Source organism: Manis javanica, chromosome 1, assembly GCF_040802235.1.
Source record: "Manis javanica isolate MJ-LG chromosome 1, MJ_LKY, whole genome shotgun sequence".
Lineage (NCBI taxonomy): Eukaryota > Metazoa > Chordata > Mammalia > Pholidota > Manidae > Manis > Manis javanica.
The window spans coordinates 76625350-76649776 of NC_133156.1; the positions used below are offsets into that span (position 1 = coordinate 76625350).

At 36.0% G+C, this 24427-nt stretch overlaps 1 protein-coding gene across 5 annotated transcripts in view; it reads left to right on the forward strand.

Annotated features, from left to right (window-relative positions):
- Positions 1 to 24427, forward strand: part of KIAA0825 (KIAA0825 ortholog) — a 400739-nt gene that overhangs the window by 41260 nt on the left and 335052 nt on the right. For all 5 annotated transcript variants that reach the window (XR_012130162.1, XM_073233937.1, XM_073233922.1 and 2 more), the window contains exon 3: positions 14456 to 14587. Coding sequence is in view for 4 of the 5 variants with exons in the window: in XM_073233937.1 (XP_073090038.1) it covers positions 14457 to 14587 (131 nt within the window). In the remaining variant the exon portion in view is untranslated. The remainder of the gene's footprint in view (positions 1 to 14455; positions 14588 to 24427) is intronic.

A 24427-nucleotide genomic window follows, 5' to 3' on the forward strand; every position in this document is an offset into this window, starting at 1 on the left:
CACATGGTTAAAACAATAGATTTTTAAAACTAGAAGGGTCCTTGAAGATCATTTTTATCTAATATCTTTTTTTTTGTAGATGGAAACTAGAAAGAGTTTTAAGGTATCACAATTAAAATTTTTTCTTTGATTACTTAAATGTTAAATCCTGAATTTTCATCACAAGTATATTTTTGTGCCTTTTTATAATTTTTAAAAAAATGCTCTTAATTGCTAAAAGACATTTTAGAGTGGTTTAAGCCATAATTTGTACATTTTCTTTAAACAAAGAAAAGTTGTTACAGTAATACATTGCCCATAAATAATATTATGTACATTGATGAAATAAATGCTTTCCATAAATAAGATTTCCTTCTGAAAACATCATTAGAGGGTGTTATAGCTAGGAAACTATTTTAAGATGTCAATCAAGGACAGTTACAGTAGAAAAATGTGAAGAACTAAATATATAAAACAAGCAAATACCCTGCAGTTGTTCTATGCATTGTAGAAATCCTTTAGTGGTATTTTAGCAGGGTAGTAAAATGATCTGATTGGTTTGTAAAACAACAAGTCTAATGCCAGCATGCAAGGTGGACACCAACTGGGTGTCTTACAATTCAATTCAGTTCAAACCCTGATTACCAGGAGTTAGCACAGACCCCACAAGTTAGAGGCTCAGTCCCATAAGACTGCCCCCACTTCAGATGTTAGCCATAATTGGAGTCTCTTTGGTATACCCACTTCTGCCCTGCTAACTACAAATTTGGGGATTCCCACATCGCACCCTCAGATTAAGTAATTCATTAAAATGACTTACAGAACTCAGGAAAGTGCTGTACTTCCGATTATAGTTATATTACAATGGATACAATTCAGAGATGGCCAAATGGAAAAGATGCATATGACAAAGAAAGGAAGGGGTAGGGAGAGACAAGGAGCAAAAACCAAATATGTATATTTATTATACCACAAGGTATATTAAGTATGTAAGTCTATTTATTATATCACAAGGTGTAAGGCCAGATAGGAGGTTCTAACATTTTTTTCAGTAAGAAATAACATCTGATTTGGGATAGTAGTAGCATATAAGGGAGAAGTCAAACTTGAGAGCATTTATTAACCATTTAAGATATTAGGAAGAGATAGGGTCAAAGAAATCGCTGACCATTTAAGATAATGGTTAGCAAACTCTTTCTATTAAGGGCCAGATAATAAATATTTTGGGATATATGGACCACATATGGATGGCCACTGTACCATATTCTTTTTTGTTTTTATTTTTACTACTTGTTAGAAATGTAAAAACCATTCTCAGTTTTCAGGCCATAGAAAAAAAACGACTGCCTCAGTTTGGTGACACCTGATTTAAGAGATGAGGGCAAGGATAGAGAGATTAGGTAGGTGGTGACCCTATAAAGTCAGTTTAAGGAAGTATTTTGAATTAAATTTTAGATATGTTGAGCTTAGGGACCTTTGAATCAGCAAAGTGGAATTGTCTAGTAAGTGCTTGGAAATATTTGGCAGGAAGGGTTTGGAGGAGGAACTAGAGTTAGAGATATAGACTGAATTTTCAGCATAGAGATAAAAGATAAATATGGTTACTCAGTGAAAAGCATGTAGAATAACAAGAGCACCAAAAACTTGAGCATGAAATGGATGAGAAGAGAAAGATGGGGAAGAAAAATTTCTGTACTCCCCTTCCTAAGTCAGGCAAGAGGAATAAGGACATTTGTAAAGACTAGACAATGAGAACTAATAGAGAGTTTTTGAGTACCAACAACAAACTCCTTGAAAATCCAGTGAATAAAACAAAAATTGTTTTAAATTAAAACATTTTATATAACAAAACAAAATCATTCGGTCATGAGATTTCATTAAAAGAGGAAGAAGTAGCTTTGAATGAAAGAGGAGAAAATCCAGTGAATAAAACGAATATTTTTTTAAATTAAAACATTTTATATAACAGAACAAAATGAATCTGTCATGAAATTACCTAAAAAGAGGAAGAAGTAGCTTTGAATGAAGAATGCTCAGAGAAAGTATTTAAAAGGAGAACCAGACCTTGGGAGAATCCTATGGTAAATATCAGAGTTTAATGGCAGAGATGAGAGAGGAGCCACACAAGATGTTTATTAGTTTAATAAAAACTACTCTGGTTAATTTAAGAAAAAAAGAGTGACTGTTGTACAATGGAGCAGGGAGATTTATTGTGTATATCTCACAGAACCAAAAGAAAACTATGAGCAATCAGGCAGAAGACAGGAACTGGGCAATTACATGAGTTTAAGCCAAAAAAAGTCCATGCACCTTCTCTTACAAGGTTGGATTTAACTTGATTGGTTTACCACCAGTGATACCCTGTCCCTGCCTTCATTTCAAATTTCAAATTTCATTTAGTATGCATTTGGTTCAGCTTGGGTCAGGTGTCTATCAGTGGATCAGTTAGGTATGACCAGGGAATCTGGGTCCCCTAGCATAGAAATGGACCTCCATTATGTATGTATATTGTATATCAGATTTAAAAAGGAGAAGGCCAGCTACCTAAAGTGGGAACTCCTGCCGGGAGCCTTTGAGTAAATGTGTGAGAGACAAGAAGAGAACTAAGAAGCCTTCATACTTAGGACGACTGGGAGAGGAAACAACTTCATGGAAGAATAGTAGTAGGCAATATAGTGTAGAGATAAAGTATGGTAGGACTGAAAAATATTGTGTCAGTTTCAGTATTATGATAGAAGCAGAAACCAGATTTCTCTGGGTTAAAAAGTGAATGAGAGATGAGAATATAAGATTAGGAATTATGGACTACTATTTTGAGATGCTGAGCTATGAAAGGGGGATCCTAGGGAGGGTTTTTTCAGTTTCTAAAAGGTAAGAAACTTGAACATGTTTATAGGCAGCTGAAAGGGGTATTGATGAAGCAAAGCCCTGGCAGTCATAAAAGGGCACATCAGTGGACACGTTTATTCATCAAATTAATGTTAATAATACTAACAAAATTTAGCAGAATAGTATCACATTGATATGACTACTAATAGCTAAATAATACTATTAACATTTCAGGAGAAATTCTTAAACCCTTGGAATATGCCTTAATTAACCCTAAGTCCTTTAGAAGTACCCATGTAGCTAGAAAATGCATGCTAAGGTCAAATCATTCTAAGTTAAATCTGTAACAAACTTTCTAATAATGCAGATTTACTATTCTCCAAATTAATAAGGCTTTACTGTACTTGAAAACTCAGTAGTTAATCATTAACCCTATGGTTTGTAACATTATTTAAGTCTAATTTCAAAATATGTAATTTTATGACTTAAATCATGTGAAATATGAGTGCCACCTTATAAAAGAATGCTGAAATTAAAATGTGTTTTCACAGTACCTTGGTTTCATTGTTGTATTAAAGCAAGAGATGGTTAGGATTGCATATTAAAGATTATAGAGAGTTGTTAAAATGAAAATATTTTCTAGGAAGGGAAGTGCATTGAAAAATAAAGAAAGCACTGTCAGATTTGTTGAGTAAAGCACATGACAATTATTCTGTTTGCTTGTCAAGCTACAATAGTGTATTCTGACTGATCCTGTCAATTTCTACTTCATACATACATGTATATAAATTACTAATAGAGGAATTACAATGAGATATTTTATATTTTATCACAGGGGATTTTAATAGCTATAGTATGTTTGTATGAGTACTTACTGGATATATTAATATTCTAACCCACACAATCAGAAGTTCCACAATTATCAGGGAGTATAATAGTCTGTAGGGGAAAACCTGATATTTAGATGAGAGTAGAGAAAATAAATTGAGTAGAATAGCAAGTTCTGTATTTTCAAATATGTCTTTAATGCATAAGGTATTTTAAATGACTAGAAACAAATTAAGATCCATTTGAATTGTTTCTCAGTCTTTGGGGGAGCACATTAAATTTTCAACTCAAATTAGTTGAAATAAATTTTAGTTGAAATAAAGTTCAACTAAAATATTAAAATTTCAACTTCAAGTAATTGATGAAAATAAATAAATTTCTGGCAGTCCTGAAATGCCACAAGGGGAGATCTAGCCTTAAAAAAATTTTTTTTAGAAACTACATAGGTTTTATAATGAATGAAATTTATAGGTTTTATAATGAATGAGGAAACCTGTCAAATATATATGGCAGTAAACAATCAGCACATATAAGCAGTAAAGTAATATTTTTTAAGTACAAGTCTGTACAGAGAGAGAGTTTATAGCATTGTGTTTAAGGACAGCCTTTGAAGTAGTCTGAATCCCAGCTTTGCTACTTCCTGTGGAGGTGAGCATGACTTATAGGCAAGTCATGAGCCTCTCTATGCCTCAGTTTCCACATCTTTAATATGGAGAGTATAAAGTATCTATCCCATAGGATTATGGTAAGAATTAAATGAGTTCATAATATATAAAGTACTTAAAACAATGCATGGCCCATGTAAATGCTACATAAGAGTTAGCAGCTGTTATCATTAATATTGCTGTTCTTTAGCCATTATACCTTTAATCCATGTCTCAGTGAATGAGTTCCCTGAGCTATGTAAAGTTATCAGTTAAATTTTGAGTTGTATAATGTTGGCAGGACTTTGTGAATGATATAGTACTACTTTGTGATTAGATATGGGTCAAATAATAAAAATGAGCCAGACCAGAAATAAAAGACTAGTTCAGGTTTAAGAGCAATGACCTAGTCAAAGTTTATTTTCACTTTGCTTTTTAATCAAACCAGCAACTCAGACCAAATCAGCAATACAATAAATAATACAAATAATATAAAAATTTTAAACAATAAGTGATCAAAGGTACATGATAACTATGAAGGTATGATACCATAATGTCACCCTTTTTCTTGTGGAGGCATAATGCCCTAAGTCAATTGGTCTCAGACATCTTTTGTTGAGTGGAGAGTATAACAAGTTAGAGGAGTTCAGAAACATGGGCTAGCTGTTTCAAAAGACCTATACCCTGAAAACTATAAGACACTCCTAATGAAAATTAAAGATGACACTAACAAATGGAAACTCATACCATACTCTTGGCTAGGAAGAATTAATATTGTCAAAATGGCCATCCTGCCAAAGCAATCTACAGATTCAATATAATGTCTATCAAAATACCAACAGCATTCTTCAGCAAACTGGAACAAATAGTTCTAAAATTCATATAGAACCACAAAAGACCCCAAATAACCAAAGCAATCCTGAGAAGGAAGAATAAAGCAGGAGAGATCTCACTTCCCAACTTCAAGGTCTACTACAAAGCCACAGTAATCAAGACAATTTGGTACTGGCACAAGAACAGATCCATAGACCAGTGTACAGAATAGAGAGTCCAGATATTAACCCAAACATAAACGGTCAATTAATATATAATAAAGGAGTGATGGATATACAATGGAGACAGCCTCTTCAACAGCTGGTGTTGGCAAACCTGGACAGCAACATGTAAGAGAATGAAACTGGATCATTGTCTAACCACATACACAAAAGTAAATTCAAAATGGATCAAACACCTGAATGTAAGTCATGAAACCATAAAACTGTTAGAAAAAAACATAGGCAAAAATCTCTTGGACATAAACATGAGCGGCTTCTTCATGAACGTATCTCCCCAGGCAAGGGAAACAAAAGCAATAATGAACACATGGGACTATATCAAGCTGAAAAGCTTCTGTATAGCAAAGGACACCATCAGTAGAACAAAAAGACATCCTACAGTATGGGAGAATATATTCATAAATGACATTTCTGATAAGGGGTTTGACATCTAAATTATATAAAGAGCTCAAGCATCTCAACAAACAGCAAATAAGCCAATTAAGAAATGGTCAGAGGATCTGAACAGACACTTCTCCAATATAGAAATTCAGATAGCCAACAGGCACATGAAAAGATGCTCCACATCACTAATCATCAGAGAAATGCAAATTAAAACCACAATGAGATGTCACTTCACACCATTTAGGATAGCCAACATCCAAAAGACAAACAACAACAAATGTTAGCAAGGATGTGGAGAAAGGGGAACCCTCCTACATTGCTGGTGGGAATGTAAACTAGTTCAACATTGTGGAAAGCAGTATGGAGGTTCCTCAAAAAACTAAAAATAGAAATGCCATTTGACCCAGGAATTCCACTCCTAGGAATTTACCCTGAGAATGCAGCAGCCCAGTTTGAAAAACACTTACGCACTCCTATGTTTATCACAGCACTATTTACAATAGCCAAGAAATGGAGGCAACCTAAGTGTCCATCAGTAGATGAATGGATAAAGAAGATGTGGTACATATACACAATGGAATATTATTCATCCATAAGAAGAAAACAAATCCTACCATTTGCAACAACATGGATGGAGCTAGAGGGTATTATGCTCAGTGAAATAAGCCAGGCGGAAAAAGACAAGTATCAAATGATTTCACTCTTATGTGGAGTATGAGAACAAAGAAAAAAACTGAAGGAACAAAACAGCAGCAGACTCACAGAACCCAAAAATGGACTAACCGTTACCAAAGGGTAAGGGACTGGGGAGGATGGGTGGGAAGGGAGGAACAAGAGGGAAAAAGGGCATTACAATTAGCAACATAATGTGGGGGTGGGACACGGGGAGGGACTGTACAACATAGAGAAGGCAAGTAGTGATTCTACAGCATCTTGCTATGCTGATGGACAGTGACTGTATTGGGGTATGTTGGGGGGCCTTGTTAATAGAGGGAGTCTAGTAACCATAATGTTGCTCATCTAATTGTATATTAAGATACCAAAAAAAAATCATTCTGAGAGTCCAAGATAAAAGAAAAATAATGGTTTAGTGAACAAAATAGTCCATTTGAAGAGTTAATTAGGGGATTCAGAAGTATATCCTTCTCCTACCATTACTTATAAAACAAATTTACAGCTAGAAGAAACCTCAGAGCATAATGAAACCATGGACATCAATTTATAAATAAGCGCTTGAGTTCTGTACCTCTGAGAGATTGAGTGACTTATCCAAAGTCACATGGACAACCTGGATCAGGACTCAAAATCTGTTAGTTTTTGGTACGATGATATTTAGCATTTGATAATGTTTAGAGTTTGATGTGTTTTATTATAGTGCAACATTTTGAAACATATTCAGTTATATGTGGAACATACAGTTATTTTTAATTAATCAGAACACCCCACTTCCTTACCATATTGAACAGTAGGACTTAAAGTGAGCCAGAAATGGTGGACACATTAAGCCCATAGTTTGTCTGTATATCTGAGAAGGCATGTGACTCTCATCACCAGGCTTTTCCACAGAGGAGAAATCACATGATTTTTTCCCCCTGTACTAACTCAGTGTCACTGTGGCTTTCTTCCCAATGGTTGGTTTTTCTATCTTCTTTCACTGCCTTTTAAGCATGTGTTCATTGGTCATAAGAAGAATGGCACTCTGGATTTTTATTATTGAAGAAACTGAGAAAAGATAAAATAGGAACTCTAACCACATTATGTGTTTGAAGAAAGAAAAAGAGACCCTAGAATAGAAAGGTATTTTAAAATATGTTAGAAGACAAGTGAGATTCCAAAATTACTTTTGTGTGCTTTCTTTTGATCACATATAAGGTATGACTTTTTTTTATTGCTTTATTGAAGTGTTTTCTGGCAGTGCATGTAATATGTTCATATTTTATGATAGTCACTGTTCTTAGAAATTTGTAACTCAACTGTTATAATATCCTATAGCTGAAACTTGATCTGTAGATGTTTGGCTTAAATAAATTCTTTAAACATAAGTCATTTTTAAAAGATAATGACCAATATTAGATTTGTTGTTTATATTTATTTGAAGTATTAAGCACTGTTTTTAAAAATCTTATACAATAAATGGTCAGAAACATTACAGTAGGATGAACATTTAAAAATATTGTAGAGTGGTAATTTTAAAAGCAAACATTGATATTAAATGTTATAACTCCCATTTTTTATTTATCATGGGTTGGATAAGAGACTTCGTTCATTATGTCAAATTATTTTATGTCTGTATTGACAACTTAACAGTTGGAAGAATAGGAACATGAACAGAATGTAAAGCTGTATCTTGACCCACAGCTTCACAGCCTTTTCCTGTTTCCCCCTAAAGTTTTTAAAGGTAGTTCTACCTTTCTGAAGTATCACTGAAGTATTTGCCAAACTACATTAGCTCCTCAGTAACTTACTTTTTCTCTTGTTGAGGTCATAGTTCTTTTGCTTTTACTGGCTCCCTTTTTCATGGTCTAATTCTCTTTACTGTCTCTTTGCCTTGAGAGGAGTACATATAGGAAATGGAATGATTGGTGCCAGTGCCTATCTCTCCACAGTCCTGAATGGACACTATTATTCTAATGAGGAAACTTGTTAAATCCAAACTGTAGCATCACTTACCACAGCTTACTCTCCCTCCTTCATTTATTTCTAATATTAGTCCTGTGCATCCCTACTCATTCAGGTTACTTTTCTTATTGTATATTGTTTTTCCCATCAAGTTTTCTCTTTTCCTATCTGACAGCATCTTAAACTTGCTTCCACTTTACCTAAAAAGGTGACTCTTGCTCCTATTGTCCTTCATCACCTTGGAACCTTATCATAAAAATGACAGCATCGCAGATCTGTGCTAGGCACATGGAAACTCTGAACCACTATCACTCTGGCACCCTGCCATTGTTATCAAATGATGGTCTTTTAATGCATTCTTTGTATTTGCTGATTAAATTCTCTACTGAGGTTACATAGAGAAAAATCACACATCCCCGTAGATTGGATATCCTTCAAAATCGTGGTAACCAACTGCATCTGAATGCTCAACATGTTTCAACCCATTGTAGTTTTACTTTAGATCTGATTTCAAACACATCCAATATCAAAATAATAAAAACAACAGATTTTCTTTTAACAGTGTTTGTAAGCATAAATACCACAAAAGTAATAGAAAAAGTTTGGTGAAATGAAAACAGGTAGTTGGGAAATATTTAATTATGTAAGCTTTGAATTAGACTGAAAGAAATGATAGACATGTATTGGCAAGAGAGAATTATTATGGTTGGAAGGTTCAAATAAAGACAGATAGGAAATGTAAAATAAAACATCATAACCCCTCTGAGAGCAGGGAAAATTTATTTTTTAAGTATTTTTCCTAATTATATATAAAATGATAAGTACATATTGCAAAGACATAGGAAAATGCTGAGTATGAAGAAAATAGAAATCAACAATAGTCAAAATACCCAGGGATAACCATTTTAACATTTTGGTTAATAGCATTTAGACAAAACTATATTTTGTATGCATTAAGTGATTTATTTAAAGTGACTAGCCCCCTCAAGTTTTAGAAGCATATTGTTCTGGTTTCAAACCCTATACCTAACTCTGAGTAGCTATGTAACATGATCATGTTAGTTAAAATCTTTTGGGCCCAGGTTCTCTCCCCTATGAATGAGGATAAAAACTATTTTGTAGAGTTACTAAATGGGTAAAGAAATATGATATATATAAGCTACCATGTACATAGTAGCTTCACAACACATCATATTGTTGTTGTAGGGCCCAAACACATGCCACCCCAAGATGTACTGCTTTGACTTGCACCTTATTTTGAGCTAAAAACAATAAAGGACCAAAGACTCAGAAAGAAATTAGACCTTCTTTCTAACTACAGAGAAAGAATTTAGAAAGAGGACCTGCTTCATTATAATATGAACTAGAGATCTACAGCTGTGGAGGAATTTAGCAAAGTCTCTTTGTTAAAATTCCTCTCTATGTCCATGGTTTCTGTGCGGCCTAGCAAACATTTGTTTACCAAATATTTACTCTTTCATTATTCCTGTGAATTTCCTTCCCTTTGTAGTCCCAATCCTCTAGCCCCTTCTTGGTTCAGGATGACATATATACCTCTGTAGCTCTGGGCCAGAGGGAGCTCCCAGCTCTGAGCAAGTTCATTCTGTATTCTCTGAGACCAAATAACAGCAATGGAGCATTAGGGGTAAAAGGGTTTATACCATCTTTATCCTCACAGTGTTAGATCAAGTGCTAGAATCATCTGCATCCAGCGAGTCTGTAAAGCACAATTGCCTCAGCCTTTGCCTCCAGGCAGAGCACTGGGAGGAACTATTTATGCAACACCAACAACAATGGCTCTTTGCCAGCGGGTGTGTAAGCATTAGCCTAGCAGTAGGCTAATGACATCATCAAGTAGTTTAGGGATAGGTGAGAATCTTGGCCATAGGAACTTCCATTTCCCCACAACCTCATATTCTCTGTCTTTGGAATTTCAAGTCTGGACTCTCCATAAATATGTATGTAATTAAATTTGGTTTCCTCTTGTTAATCTATTCCTTGTCAATTTGATTCTTAGACCAGCTAGAAAAATCTTTGAAGGGTAGAAGAAAACTTTTTCTTCCCCAGCACTGTTTTGGTATTATATTTAAGCTGACTTCTATACATACTTTCTTAAGTTTTCAATTTATGGAGTCTGAATAAATGAAGTTTTATAGAATTGACAAATTAGGACAACTCTGAACAGAGTATTGATATATAACTTATTTTATTACAGAGAGGCTGCCTATAAACATTTGCTAAGTTTTAGTTCTCTTCAAGAACCCTCAGCCAATGAAATCTTGTCATTACAAATTAAATTTTATTTTCTTGCAACAATTTTTGAATAACTCATCATCTGAGTAGTTGAACTAACAAAAATGATGAAAAAATATGCAGATACATAAAACTAAAATTGTTATTGGTAATATTGGCTATTGGACTTAGAAATGACTATTCCGATAATAGCTATATAGAGACAATGAAAGTTCCTGTGGCCAGGTTCTCACCTGACCTTTCCTGCTTTCCCACTGCACATATGTGGGCATGTGGGCAATATTAATGACCCAGGGCTCTATGTCTGCAAGAGAGCAGAGGGTGGAGTGGTGGCCACATCTAAATAGAGACTGAGACAGCTGCTGGGGTGGAGAGGCCCAGAGGCAGAGACCGGTTTGCTGCACACAGACTTGCCTGTAGGCGGATGGAATGCTAGTTCTTGATCTGCCACTGCAAGAGTAAAGCTTAGTATAAACTCTTTTACCCAAAACATTCTGTTTTTGTGATTTGGACTCAGAACTCAGAGTGAACTTGCCCGGGACTGAAACCTCTGACAAGACAATTGGCATAGTCGGTAGGATTCACTGATGGGATTAGCTGCCCTCATGGGAAGAGTACTTCAGCAGGCTACCCCTGTGGATGAGGAGATACCCAGGTATCCCCCATTGAGCATATGGTCTGAGATGGCTGTCCTCCTAGAGGAATGGGCACCCCCCAGGACTGGGAGGAGGTGGAGGTGATACCTGGGGCAGCGTTGGAGGCCCTGCACAAAACTGGTAAATCTTTAAAGAAACTTAGTGCCCACATAGTGGTGGGAGCTGTGGATTGGTATTTCTCACAATGTTAAGAAAGGCCATAAAGGAGTAGGACATACTCCTTTAAGAAGGACATACTCCTGCAAGAAGTACAAGAAGAGACAGCACAAGAACACAGGGTATGAGGTGCTGTAGAGAAGGTAAAAGATGTGTTAAAAACTGATTTGGCATCACTGCAAGGTGTGTTAGAAGGAGTAAAGGATGTAGTAGCAGCATGAGAACTCAGGCTGCAAGGCCTTGTGCAAAAGGTAAAGGATGTAGTGGTGCCAACAGCCCTGGAAATGGTGGAGGATCCAGGGAAGATGAAGGGGTTGGAAATAGTGCTGGAGGCATCGACCCCTCCTCTATTGAAAGTTCACCCAGTTGCAGTTAAGGAAATAAAGACACAGCAACTGCAGGTTCCTCCAGTAGAAGTGTAGCCTCTTCCCCAGGTCATGGAGCATTCCACTTTCCACCCTTATATACATGTGGAACTGGTGGAATTGGGCTCCCGGTTTCGGCAGAAGCCCTTGGAGTCCATATCATCCTAGCTTCTGTGTCTTTGGGATGCAGGTGTAAAAAGTATTTTCCTGTGTGTATCAGAGATGGGAAAGCTGGCTTCCCTGACAACTTGTCCTGTCTTGCAACAGCAACTGCAGAGTGCATGCCAGACCCCAGAGACCCATTCCCTTCTTGAATGGTTGCTAGTCTCCCTTTGTACTATATGATCTAATATGGGTGACTTACCATCTTCTCCTTCCAGATGGTAGATGTATGCCAAGCTCCAACAGGTGTTTAAGGAGTTGGGCATGAAAAAATGCCATTTATAATCCAGGAAATTATGGCCCAGAAGATTGAGAGTGGAATACAGCTGGAATGACCACTTGGTGGCATCGATCTTCTCAGGCTTGAGAATTATTATAATTTCTGTTGTTATCTGTATATTTTTGTTATTTTTATATCATCACAGCCTCTGTTGTTATTGTGGAATTTGGTTACAGTGTTCCAGCTTTCTCACACAGGGACCATCACAGAAGATTGAAGGCTCATAGAGTGTGAGGTGAGAATCCTTGAGGGGTGGAGTGTAGAGAAAATGAAAGTTCCTGTAGTGAAGATTCTCTCCTGACTCTGGTCTGCTCTCCCACTGCACACGTGTGGGCAGTACATTATTACTGACTCTATTACAAAGAGCTCCTCCCAATGCTCTGGGCTGTGCAGCTGCAAGAGAGCAGAGGCTGGAATGGTGGCAGTGCCTGGGGCAGAGACTGAGATGGTGAGATGGCTATGGGGACAGAGAGGCCCAGAGGCAGAGATTGGCTTGCTGCATGTAGACTTGCCTGGAGACAGATAGGATTCTAGCCCTTGACCTGCCACCACAAGAATAAAGCTTGGTATAAACTCTTTTGCCCTCAATGTTCCATTATTGTGATTTGTTGTCCAGGACTGAAACCTCTGGCAAGACAAGCTGTAATTAGTTGATCTGCTAGGTAGATGGAAAGTTACCAAACTCAATGGTTATATGGAAATACTGAGGTTTTGTTGGCCTTAAAAAAGTATAACTTATGATGGACGTAGAGTTTTATACCGTTTAGCTTATAGGTTTGGGGATTTTTGTTTTTATTTTGGTTGTAGGAGGTTGGTTGGTTTGGCTTTTTCAGCAGATTTCAACTTAATATTTATTATGGTACATTATAGGTAAATATTTGTTCTCAAGTGAGAACTTATATCTCTTACTGCGAAATATTTTCAAAGAAGAGAATCCAAATGTATTAGGATTTTTGGTATTTTAAAATGGTATATTTGTGCTTATTCTGTATTTGGAACTAAATGCGTTTACAACTGAGAAGCCTTGTCATGCCATAGAATTACATTTCAGTTGATTGTTTTCCTTTTAAAATATTTGAAGAAAAACAAAAGCATTATTTCAAGACTACTTTGAAGTTCCAGATAGGACTCACACTATCTCATTACAAGATAATAAATTAGTTGAATTTATTATAATTAAATAACTGAAGATGAGGAAACCCATTAATGTTGTAGCCTTTGCAAAACTTTTTAGACAATTTTCCAAGTGTTTTAGATTTATCTAAGCTAAAACCACATTTCCCAAGACTTTTTCTTGTTGAATTTTATTTCATGTATATGTTTTAATTTAATGTTTTAATTTCTATTTCATTTATACCATGAGTCATCAAAATACCTTATTATAAGCACTATTTTATGTCCAAAAATAATATATCTTTAAATAAAGTAATTTACTCTGCCTCAACTCCATCATTCTTAGTTCATCCCATTGCCCTGCCTACTTGTTCCTGTAGGACTTCTTACTATGTGATCATTTATAAAATGTATTTGTGCTTTGAAAGTCTACCTTCCATGAATAAAAACTCCATGAGGGCAGGGCTTTCACTTGCTACAGCTATAACTCCAGCCTTTACAGTCTTGCCTGTTACGTATCAAATATTCAATAAATATGTATAGAATGACTGATTGAAGCTTTCGTAGTAGGAAGTGTTTATTTCTCTAAAAGGAGTAGCATAGTTAAGTTTTATCAGTACATGATTAAATCAGTTACCAGTGCTTACATTGTCAGAGTGCTAGAGGTACTCAAGGGAAATCTTGCCTTCTTCACATATAAATGGGGTCAGGGGATGAGACCTTAAGAGTTCCAAGGTTGCAGTTTCTATTTCCATGTTGGCAAGAGTAGAGGAAAGGTACTGAATTCTTGCTGCAGCTACCCTTGTTTACAGTGGTCTGTGAGGCTCTGTGATTTCCTTTGCAGTTTTTGTTTACAGTGAAAGGCAAAAGGATATTTAAGTACTCTCTGAGGGGTGCTGTTATGTTCTGCTTTCAAACGTGGAGAAGTGTGGAAATTAGGTCACACTTCATGAAATTTAAATAACAAAACACCCTTACCTAGCTTAATAATACCCTCGTTCTTGTACTATGTTTTATTTTGCATGTAAATGGGAATTATTTTTGGTTTACTATAACAACTTGAGGTGTTTATTATTATTATTGTTCTCTCATTTTTGCGGAACTGACATTTTTTAAAATTCTTGTTCTTCAGAATGGATTGGGAAGATGATTATTCCCATAATTCTTTTGACTTTCATTGTTTGTTAAATTCATTTCCTGGAGACTTGGAGTTTAAGCAGATCTTCAGTGACATCGATGAAAAGATAGAACAAAATGCTACAAGGTAAATATTGCTAAATATTTAAAACAAGTTGGTTTCATGTTTTATTTATGGGACTTAGGTTAATTTTAGTTTCCTACTCTTAGCTAACTTTAGGCTTTAATTATCATTAATTTTCCTGAAAAAAATTAGATTATGTCCTCCCCCTAAAATTTAACTAATCAATGTCTCATTAGTACTTTAAATAAGACTGTAAAATATAGGCACTACCTTCAAATAGGTACATTAAAGTTTACCAAATTACTATTAATGATTTCTTAGAGTTTGCCAATATCGATGGACTGCCTTTTCATTAATACGTTTAGTTTATGGTTAAACGTTCTCATTTGATGGGTAAGCACAGAAATTAAAAATATGAGATTAAGATACTAAAATTGTAGTATAAGGCCATGGATTGCTTGAGTTGCTGAAAATAGAGCATTAAAAATTAGTTTTGTCTATGTATTGTTTGTCATTTTAGGTCTCCAGCTTACTTGGGAGACTAGGGACTCCATAGAGTTGCAAGGGCAAATTAAGTCTTTAGCAGCTATTCTAAAGTTACTGTTTCCAAGCACTGGGGGAGGCAGGGACAGCTAAGTAGTTATCCACTAATGCATATTCTTTGATAGAAAGGACTTTGTCATCTTATGTGTTTGTGGGCCTTAGAGTTAATTCACTTATTTGAGTCCTTTTGGTCAAAGGTTATAGTAATTTGTCTCAAGTGGGTTATAAATATGCAAACCACAGTAAAAAAATTCTGTTATAGAAAGATAAATAGTGTTTCCTTTTTAAAAATGTAAGGTATAGTTATACTGAATTGTCAAAGAAACTGAACCAGGCAAGTGATATGTTCCTATGATTTTTTTCCCTCATTTTATATGCAAGTACAGTTAATTTTTCATCATATTAATGGGCTAAATAACATGAATTTAAAAGAGCATACTGTTGGGGAATTATAATTAAAAACAAAATCTTCTCTCATCCCAGAAATCCTCTTCACAAAGGCAGAAGAGAAAGAAAACACTTATTATTCAACAGGCATTAAACCAGAATGCAATGCACATCACAGGCAATCTGCTCATAGAATGCAAAACAGAAAGGGTTTCACCCCCTTTATATAGCCTAGTAGTTGTGACTCATTACATACATGTTTTCAAGATAAACAATAACTAGTCTTAAGAGGATTGCCAGCACGTTTTTTCACCCATAGTTCATCCTAACTTTACCATGGTTAAAGAACACCTTGTGTTTAGCATATGGGCTTTATCCTGAGGAGAAACTTCTCATCTTTATGAGGAGAAGTAGTTTTATAAATTAGAAGAAGGCACACACTGAAGTTAGACTCCTACTCATCCACAGGAAGTGGGAGATAGGAGAGCTATCTCTCTTGGAGTTTGTATTTTGAGAAGATGGCTCCCTGGTTCTTGAGAAAAAGTGTCCTGGCTGAAAAAGCTGACAAAAGCCCCATCTAGTCTTCCAAGGGATACATTTCAAAGAGATGAAAAAGAACTTACACATTTCTAAGCTAAATACTTTAAGAAAAAAGAAGGGAGGGAATTCTGTTTACTTATTTTCAATGGGAGAATTAAACCTCTTATTTTAATTTGTTTTTGCCCTTACTGTCTGTCTGTCTACCTACAGTTTTAAAAAGGGCATATATAAAAATTACTTTACCATACTATAGAGTATACAATTTGTATATAAATAGAAAATAACTTTATTAAACTTCGATGTAATTATGTATTTATGTAATTTATGTATTACATATTTATATATTACATGACAGTTTTTAAATCAAAAGAACTTATAAATGAAAAATGGCATCAGTTTAAATAGATTAATAAGTCATTTGTCTAAATTCCAGAGATGGTTATAGTAAAATAAATTTTAAATAACTTTGAAAAGGTGACCTCTGATCTTACTAGGCTGATGGACAGTGACTGCAATGGGGTGTGGGGGGGGACTTGGTAATATGGGTGAATGTAGTAACCTCAATGTTGCTCATGTGAAACCTCATTAAGATTACATATCAATGTTACCTTAATAAAAAAAATTTGCATGAATGGAAAAGAAAAAGGTGACCTCTGTTCATAGTGGCATTTAGGTTCCATCAGAACAAATTTCTGATGCTTTTGTTATAGACTTCTTCGTTTTATTTGCTAAACCATCTGTGGTTAATTTTCTGCCCTACCTGAGAAATCATATTTAGGAGTAAAACAGTGATTAAAATAGTATACTTTGAATTCATAAATTGTTATTTAGGTCAAAATTCATATGTTATTAAAAAACATAACATGGAATATAAGGATATAATTTTTAAATTAAAAATATTTTATTGCCCATATATTAAAGCAAACCTGGAACAGAACCACCTCAAGTGACCATTGATCTTCACAAGGTTGATAAAAAAAGGGAGTAGCTGTATGTGCTGTATGCTGCTTGATTTAGAATCAAGTCTATTTTTCATCAAATTCAATTATGTTTTTATTATACTCTAGAGAATAAACATAATAGTACAGGGTGTATATATTTTAAAAAATAAAATACTGAATAATAACCATGGTTCAGAAGAGTGTAAATCATTTATGCATTCATTTATTGCCTTCTAACAGAATAGCTTTTAGAAAATTGTATGTCATGACGAATCAGTTATGCCACACTTACACTGCAATAGTTGAATTACCCTTGGCATTTTTGTATTCTATCTGTTCTATTTATCTCTCAGTGGTGTACATTGAATAAGTAATGATCATCTGTATGATGTGGGTTTTCCCAATGTTTTAAAAGAAAAAACATTAGTAATTCATTTTTAAATATGATATTTTTCCTTATCCTTGAATTTTTAAAGTTATATTTCTATCAGTGACCCTGAATTCTAACTGTAAATTCCTTCCCTCTTCCTAATATCATCAAGTTTTATGAGCCGCAGGGTCTTTTGCTTCCCCAAAGCAGTGATTCAACAGAATGGACCAGAGTGCCCAGAGGTCACTGAACCTTCACCTTCCTTTCAAGAGAAGCTGTTATTCTCTCAGACCATTTTCACTCTTACATCCTTGTTTCTATTCAAGTTAGAGCTAGGTGACTCTTAGGTCTGACAGTAGAAATCAGTGATAGTGAGTCTCTTACTTTTAACACACATCAAAAGTGGTAACAAGAAGGTAAATAACCTGCCAAAAAGGAATAGCATGAATGTTTCACCCACAGACTCGGTTCACTAACTGAAAACTGCATATAACACTGAAGTATTGTTTGAGTTGAATGGAACTTACTCATTTAACAAGATAGAGAGATACAGAATTTTTCTTGGACTTACAATATGACATAGAGTGATTATTCTCTTCTTAGTGTTCAGTTGGATAGATGTAATTTTATCATTAAGATTTCATTTTACCTTTCTGTTTCCTAATTATAGACAATCTTTATGTGTCCCTCAGGACATAAATTTTTCTGGTACTGGTGCAGGATTACTATGTTTTTTTTAACCTAGAGAAAGAACAGGGAGTGCTATCATGCCTAAAATTTGTCTTAATCCAGGAGATTTAGTGTGGGGATGGAGGAGGGACATTAACTTTATATTTTGACAGTTAAATTGGATATATGGTTTCTAGAAGTTTAACCATGGAGTATACATATTTCATACATACACTTATTTTTTATGTAATGCTGAAATTCTTGAACTTACATATTAAAATTTCTTTACAGTTTTCCATTTATAGTCTAAAGGCCTGAAAGAAGTAACCAAAAGAAATCTTCAAATATGCTATCAAAGACTACTGTATATTATAATTCCTGGCAGTAGTTTGGCACTTACAAACAAGAGGGGTTCTCACAGAATCCCTACCTGTTCTCCTATCTTACTGAATAGGACCAGGCTGCTTGGAAAGAAACCTGAAAGGCCTCCCCACCCATCTTTGAACTCAGACTAAGGCCTAACCAGCCACTTTTCCATTCCCTCTGTCTGGGCTCTTTGAGTACTCTTGTTCCCCTCAGAAATTAAAAATGCCTCCAGGCAGATGACACTCCTGGGCCTCTGCAGCTCTGGCCTAAACTTTCTCTGGCCTCATTCATATATCCTACCTTTTAAATATCTCCAATCCTCCCATTGAAGCTCTCAACCAGAAGTCTGGTGATCCATGCAGGTAGAAATGGGGGTGAGTGGGAAGGAGACAAACCACTCTGTTTCATGGTGGCGTATTCAACCGCTTTCTCCTCATCATTTTCTTTCACTATAAGCTTCATTATTTGAATGCCTCTGGAGTTCTTAACTCTTCTCCACAGTCCTACAACATGCATCCTCAGTGCTTCCCTAAGACCTCTGCTTTTGGAGGCTGAGATGAGTAGGGTAAAATGTGGGGTCAGTTGCTCTATGAAATGGTTTTTAAGCAGTTCTTTCAAGTAATACATACATTTTAAGTGTCTGACCTTATCTGAAGTATAACTTTTATTTTTACATGTGTTACTTTCAGCTGCTCTTGGCCAAATAGGCATAAGGTAATAAAGAATTACTGCTTGAGGATATTCCTAAGGAATATTACTGTAATTGTCTTTCGATGGGAAATAAGGAAAGGGAAGCAAGTGTCTGCCAGTTTACAAACTATTATGGTAACAAAAGCATGAGTAATGTTATAGTACAAATCCAGACCTGATGAGGAGGTTGAGTCAAAGATAGGCCACTATTTTCCAGAGAGTTAATTGGCCAGTGGGAAGTAAGGCCCCACTCCTGAGGTCATAACCTGGGGTGTGCCTTTGAAGACCTGGCCCTGCTCTGAGCACAAGAACAGGTGAGGGAATACTAAAGAGAACTGGGCCCTAGTAATGAGGTGTGGCTTGCCCATTTTTCCTGTTAGATGACTGATGCCTTGAGATCTAACCCAATCCTGCTGCATTTCCCTAGTAAACAGCCTTGCCAGGGATCCAGCAGAGTTCTTAACACCTTGTCTAAAAAAGGGTCACTAACACCACGCCTTTGCTAATTATAATCCTAATTCTGCAGTGTCTTAACTAAGAATATCATATGGGAGCTGCAAGGGGCAGGGAGTGAGAAACTATTACAGTGGAAGCTGCGTCCATTACTTCATTCATTGCTACTGTAAGACTTTAACTGTTTACCACTGCCTAAAAAAATCCTGGTACAAAGTAGGCCTGAATACAGTCAATACATGTGTGTTTGGCATGTTTGTTTATCCTAAGCAAATGTGCAGCTAGATAAATAGAATGTGATACAAAAAGCAGTCATCAAATACTCGTTTTCTTTTCTATTAAGTAATTTTAAGTTATAAAAGTAATATACATTCTCATGGAAAATTTCAGGTGGTAGAAAAAGGCAGATATAAGGAAAAGTTCAGTACAGAAGTGCAGAGATGAGGAAAAGTTTGCTTACTCCTCTGACCCCCCAAATCTTGGTCTTCAGAAGTAACTTATATTATGAAATTATGTGTATAACTATCCAGAAATATTCTGTACATATACATATGCATGTAACCAAAAATACATTCCCTTTTTTATACAAATGGGAATTATTTGTATTTCAATTAGCTTTTACTACTTAATAGATTTCTTAAATCTCTCCATATAATTGTACCTTATCTTTTAAATTTACTTGTATGAACATATGACAGTTTATTAATCCAGTTCCCTTTGGATGAAACTTACAGTATTTTCGGTCTTTCTTCCATTAGCTGTACATGCACACGAGTGTGCCCTCATTTCCTTATAAGAGTTTATCTATGCGATAGTTTCTTAGGAGTTGTACAGTTAGCTGCTGCATATTATTTTCCAGCAGTACTGCAATTGTCTTCTCTCCCATAGGTGGTATATGAGAATTCATGCTATATAGTCTACGTCCTTACAGCGTGACCACAGGTATTTTTAGGACCTTCAGTTGGTAACTTCTAGACAAATCTATTGTCTGGCTTGGTGATTGAAATTATCCTGGCAATGGAGATAAAGATGTAGACTAGATGCTTTCCCAGATCTCTTCTGAATCTTCTTATTATACATGTTCTCCCTGTCTCATCATTTTCCTGTCTCTTTCTCAGGAAGAAAATTGAAGGAATCAGCACAGAGTAAATGCTAGTGCAAATTCTCCTGTTTTCTCATCCTGATTTTAGTTTGTATGTTTTCACTGGGCTAGATCACATCTGACTTTTTTTTTTTTTTTGGTATCATTAATCTACAATTACAGAAAGAACATTATGTTTACTAGGTTCCCCCCTTCACCAAGTCCCCCACACATACCCCTTCACAGTCACTGTTCATCTGCATAGTAAGATGCTGTAAGATAACTACTTGTCTTCTCTGTGTTGCACAGTCCTTCCCGTGCCCCCCACGCACTATACATGCTAATCGTAATGCCCTCTTTCTTTTTTCCCACCCTTATCCCTCCCTTCCCACTCATCATCCCCAGTCCCTTTCCCTTTGGTAACTATTAGTCCATTCTTGGGTTCTGTGATTCTGCTGCTGTTTTGTTCCTTCAGTTTTCCTTGTTCTTATACTCCACATATGAGTGAAATCATTTGGTACTTGTCCTTCTCCGCCTGGCTTATTTCACTGAGCGTAATACCCTCTAGCTCCATCCATGTTGTGGTGAATGGTATGATCTGTTTTTTTCTTATGGCTGCGTAATATTCCATTGTGTATATGTACCACATCTTCTTTATCCATTCATCTACCAATGGACATTTAGGTTGCTTCCGTATCTTGGCTATTGTAAATAGTGCTGCGATAAACATAGGGGTGCATCTGTCCTTTTCAAACTGGAGTGCTGCATTCTTAGGGTAAATTCCTAGAAGTGGAATTCCTGGGTCAAATGGTATTTCTACTTTGAGCATTCTGAGGAACCTCCATACTGCTTTCCACAATGGTTAAACTAATTTACATTCCCACCAACAGTGTAGGAGGGTTCCCCTTTCTCCACAACCTCACCAACATTTGTTGTTGTTTGTCTTTTTGATGATGGCAATCCTTACTGGTGTGAGGTGATATCTCATTGTGCTTTTGATTTGCATTTCTCTGATGATTAGCGATGTGGAACATCTTTTCATGTGCCTGTTGGCCATCTGGATTTCTTCTTTAGAGAACTATTCAGCTCCTCTGTCCATTTTTTAATTGGATTATTTGCTTTTTGTTTGTTGAGGCGTGTGAACTCTTTATATATCTTGGATGTCAATCCTTTATCGGATCTGTCACTTATGAATATGTTCTCCCATACTGTAGGATACCTTTTTGTTCTATTGATGGTGTCCTTCGCTGTACAGAAGCTTTTTAGCTTGATATAGTCCCACTTGTTCATTTTTGCCTTTGTTTCCCTTGCCCGAGGAGATATGTTCATGAAGAAGTCACTGATGTTTATGTCCATGAGATTTTTGCCTATGTTTTTATCTAAGAGTTTTATGATTTCATGACTTACATTCAGGTCTTTGATCCATTTGGAGGTTACATTTGTATATGGGGTTAGACAGTGATCTAGTTTCATTCTCTTACATGTAACTGTCCAGTTTTGCCAGCACCATCTGTTGAAGAGACTGTCATTTCCCCATTGTATGTCCATGGCTCCTTTATCATATATTAATTGGCCATATATGTTTGGGTTAATGTCTGGAGTCTCTATTCTGTTCCACTGGTCTATGGCTTTGTTCTTGTGCCAGTACCAAATTGTCTTGATTACTGTGGCTTTGTAGTAGAGCTTGAAGTTGGGGAGTGAGATCCCCCCCGCTTTATTCTTCCTTCTCAGGATTGCTTTGGTTGTTCGGGGTCTTTGATGGTTTCATATGAATTTTTGAACTATTTGTTCCAGTTCACTGAAGAATGCTGTTGGTAATTTGATAGGGATTGCATCGAATTTGTATATTGCTTTGGGCAGGATGGCCATTTTGACAATATTAATTCTTCCTAGCCAGGAGCATGGGATGAGTTTCCATTTGTTAATGACCTCCTTAATTTCTCTTAAGAGTGTCTTGTAGTTTTCAGGGTATAGGTCTTTCACTTCCTTGGTTAGGTTTATTCCTAGGTATTTTATTCTTTTTGATGCTATTGTGAATGGAATTGTTTTCCTCATTTCTCTTTCTATTAGTTTATTGTTAGTGTATAGGAAAGCTACAGAGTTCTGTGTGTTAATTTTGTATCCTGCAACTTTGCTGAATTCTGATATTAGTTCTAGTAGTTTTGCAGTGGAATCGTTAGGGTTTTTCATGTACAATATCATGTCATCTGCAAATAGTGACAGTTTGACTTCTTTGCCAATCTGGATTCCTTGTATTTCTTTGTTTTGTCTGATTGCTGTGGCTAGGACCTCCAGTACCACGTTGAATAACAGTGGGGAGTGTGGGCATCCCTGTCTTGTTTCTGATCTCAGAGGAAAAGGTTTCAGCCTCTCGCTGTTCAGTATGATGTTAGCTGTGGGTTTATCATATATGGCCTTTATTATGTTGAGGTACCTGCCCTCTATGCCCATTTTGTTGAGAGATGTTATCATGAATGGATGTTGAATTTTGTCAAATGCTTTTTCAGCATCTATGGAGATGATCATGTGGTTTTTGTCCTTCTTTTTGTTGATGTGGTGGATGATGTTGATGGATGTTTGAATGTTGTACCATCCTTGCATCCCTGGGATGAATCCCACTTGGTCATGGTGTATGATCCTTTTCATGTATTTTTGAATTTGGTTTGCTATTATTTTGTTTAGTTGGTAACTATCTGGGGTCCATCTGTTCTACTGTGCATCTATGTTCATCAGGGATATTGGTCTGTAGTTTTCTTTTTTGGTGAGGTCTTTGCCTGGTTTTGGTATTAGGGTGATGTTGGCTTCATAGAATGAGTTTGGGAGTATTCCCTCCTCTTCTATTTTTTGGAAAAATTTAAGGAGAATGGGTGTTAAATCTTCTCTGTATATCTGATAAAATTCTGAGGTAAATCCGTCTGGCCCGGGGGTTTTGTTCTTGGGTAGTTTCTTGATTACCGATTCAATTTCATTGCTGGTAGTTGGTCTGTTTAGATTTTCTGTTTCTTTCTGGGTCAGTCTGGGAAGTTTTCTAGGAAGTTGTCCATTTCTCCTAGGTTTTCCAGCTTGTTAGCATATAGGTTTTCATAGTATTCTCTAATAATTCTTTGTATTTCTGTGGGGTCCGTTGTGATTTTTCCTTTCTCATTTCTGATTCTGTTGATGTGTATTGACTCTCTTTTTCTCTTAATAAGTCTGGCTAGAGGCTTATCTATTTTGTTTATTTTCTCAGAGAACCAGCTCTTGGTTTTCATTGATTTTTTCTATTGTTTTATTCTTCTCAATTTTATTTATTTCTTCTCTGATCTTTATTATATCCCTCTGTCTGCTGACCTTAGGCCTCATTTGTTCTTTTTCCAAGTTCAATAATTGTGACATTAGACTATTGATTTGGGATTTTTCTTCCTTCTTTAAATATGCCTGGATTGCTATATACTTTCCTCTTAAGACTGCTTTGCTGCATCCCACAGAAGTTGGGGCTTTGTGTTGTTGTTGTCATTCGTTTCCATATATTGCTAGATCTCCATTTTAATTTGGTCATTGATCCATTGATTATTTAGGAGCATGTTGTTAAGCCTCCATGTGTCTGTGAGCCTTTTTGCTTTCTTTGTACAGTTTATTTCTAGTTTTATGCCTTTGTGGTCTCAAAAGTTGGTTGGTAGGATTTCAATCTTTTGGAATTTACTGAGGCTCTTTTTGTGGCCTAGTATGTGGTCTATTCTGGAGAATGTTCCATGTGCACTTGAGAAGAATATGTATCCTGTTGCTTTTGGATGTAGAGTTCTATAGATGTCTATTAGGTCCATCTGTTCTAGTGTGTTGTTCAGTGCCTCTGTGTCCTTACTTATTTTTTGTCTGGTGGATCT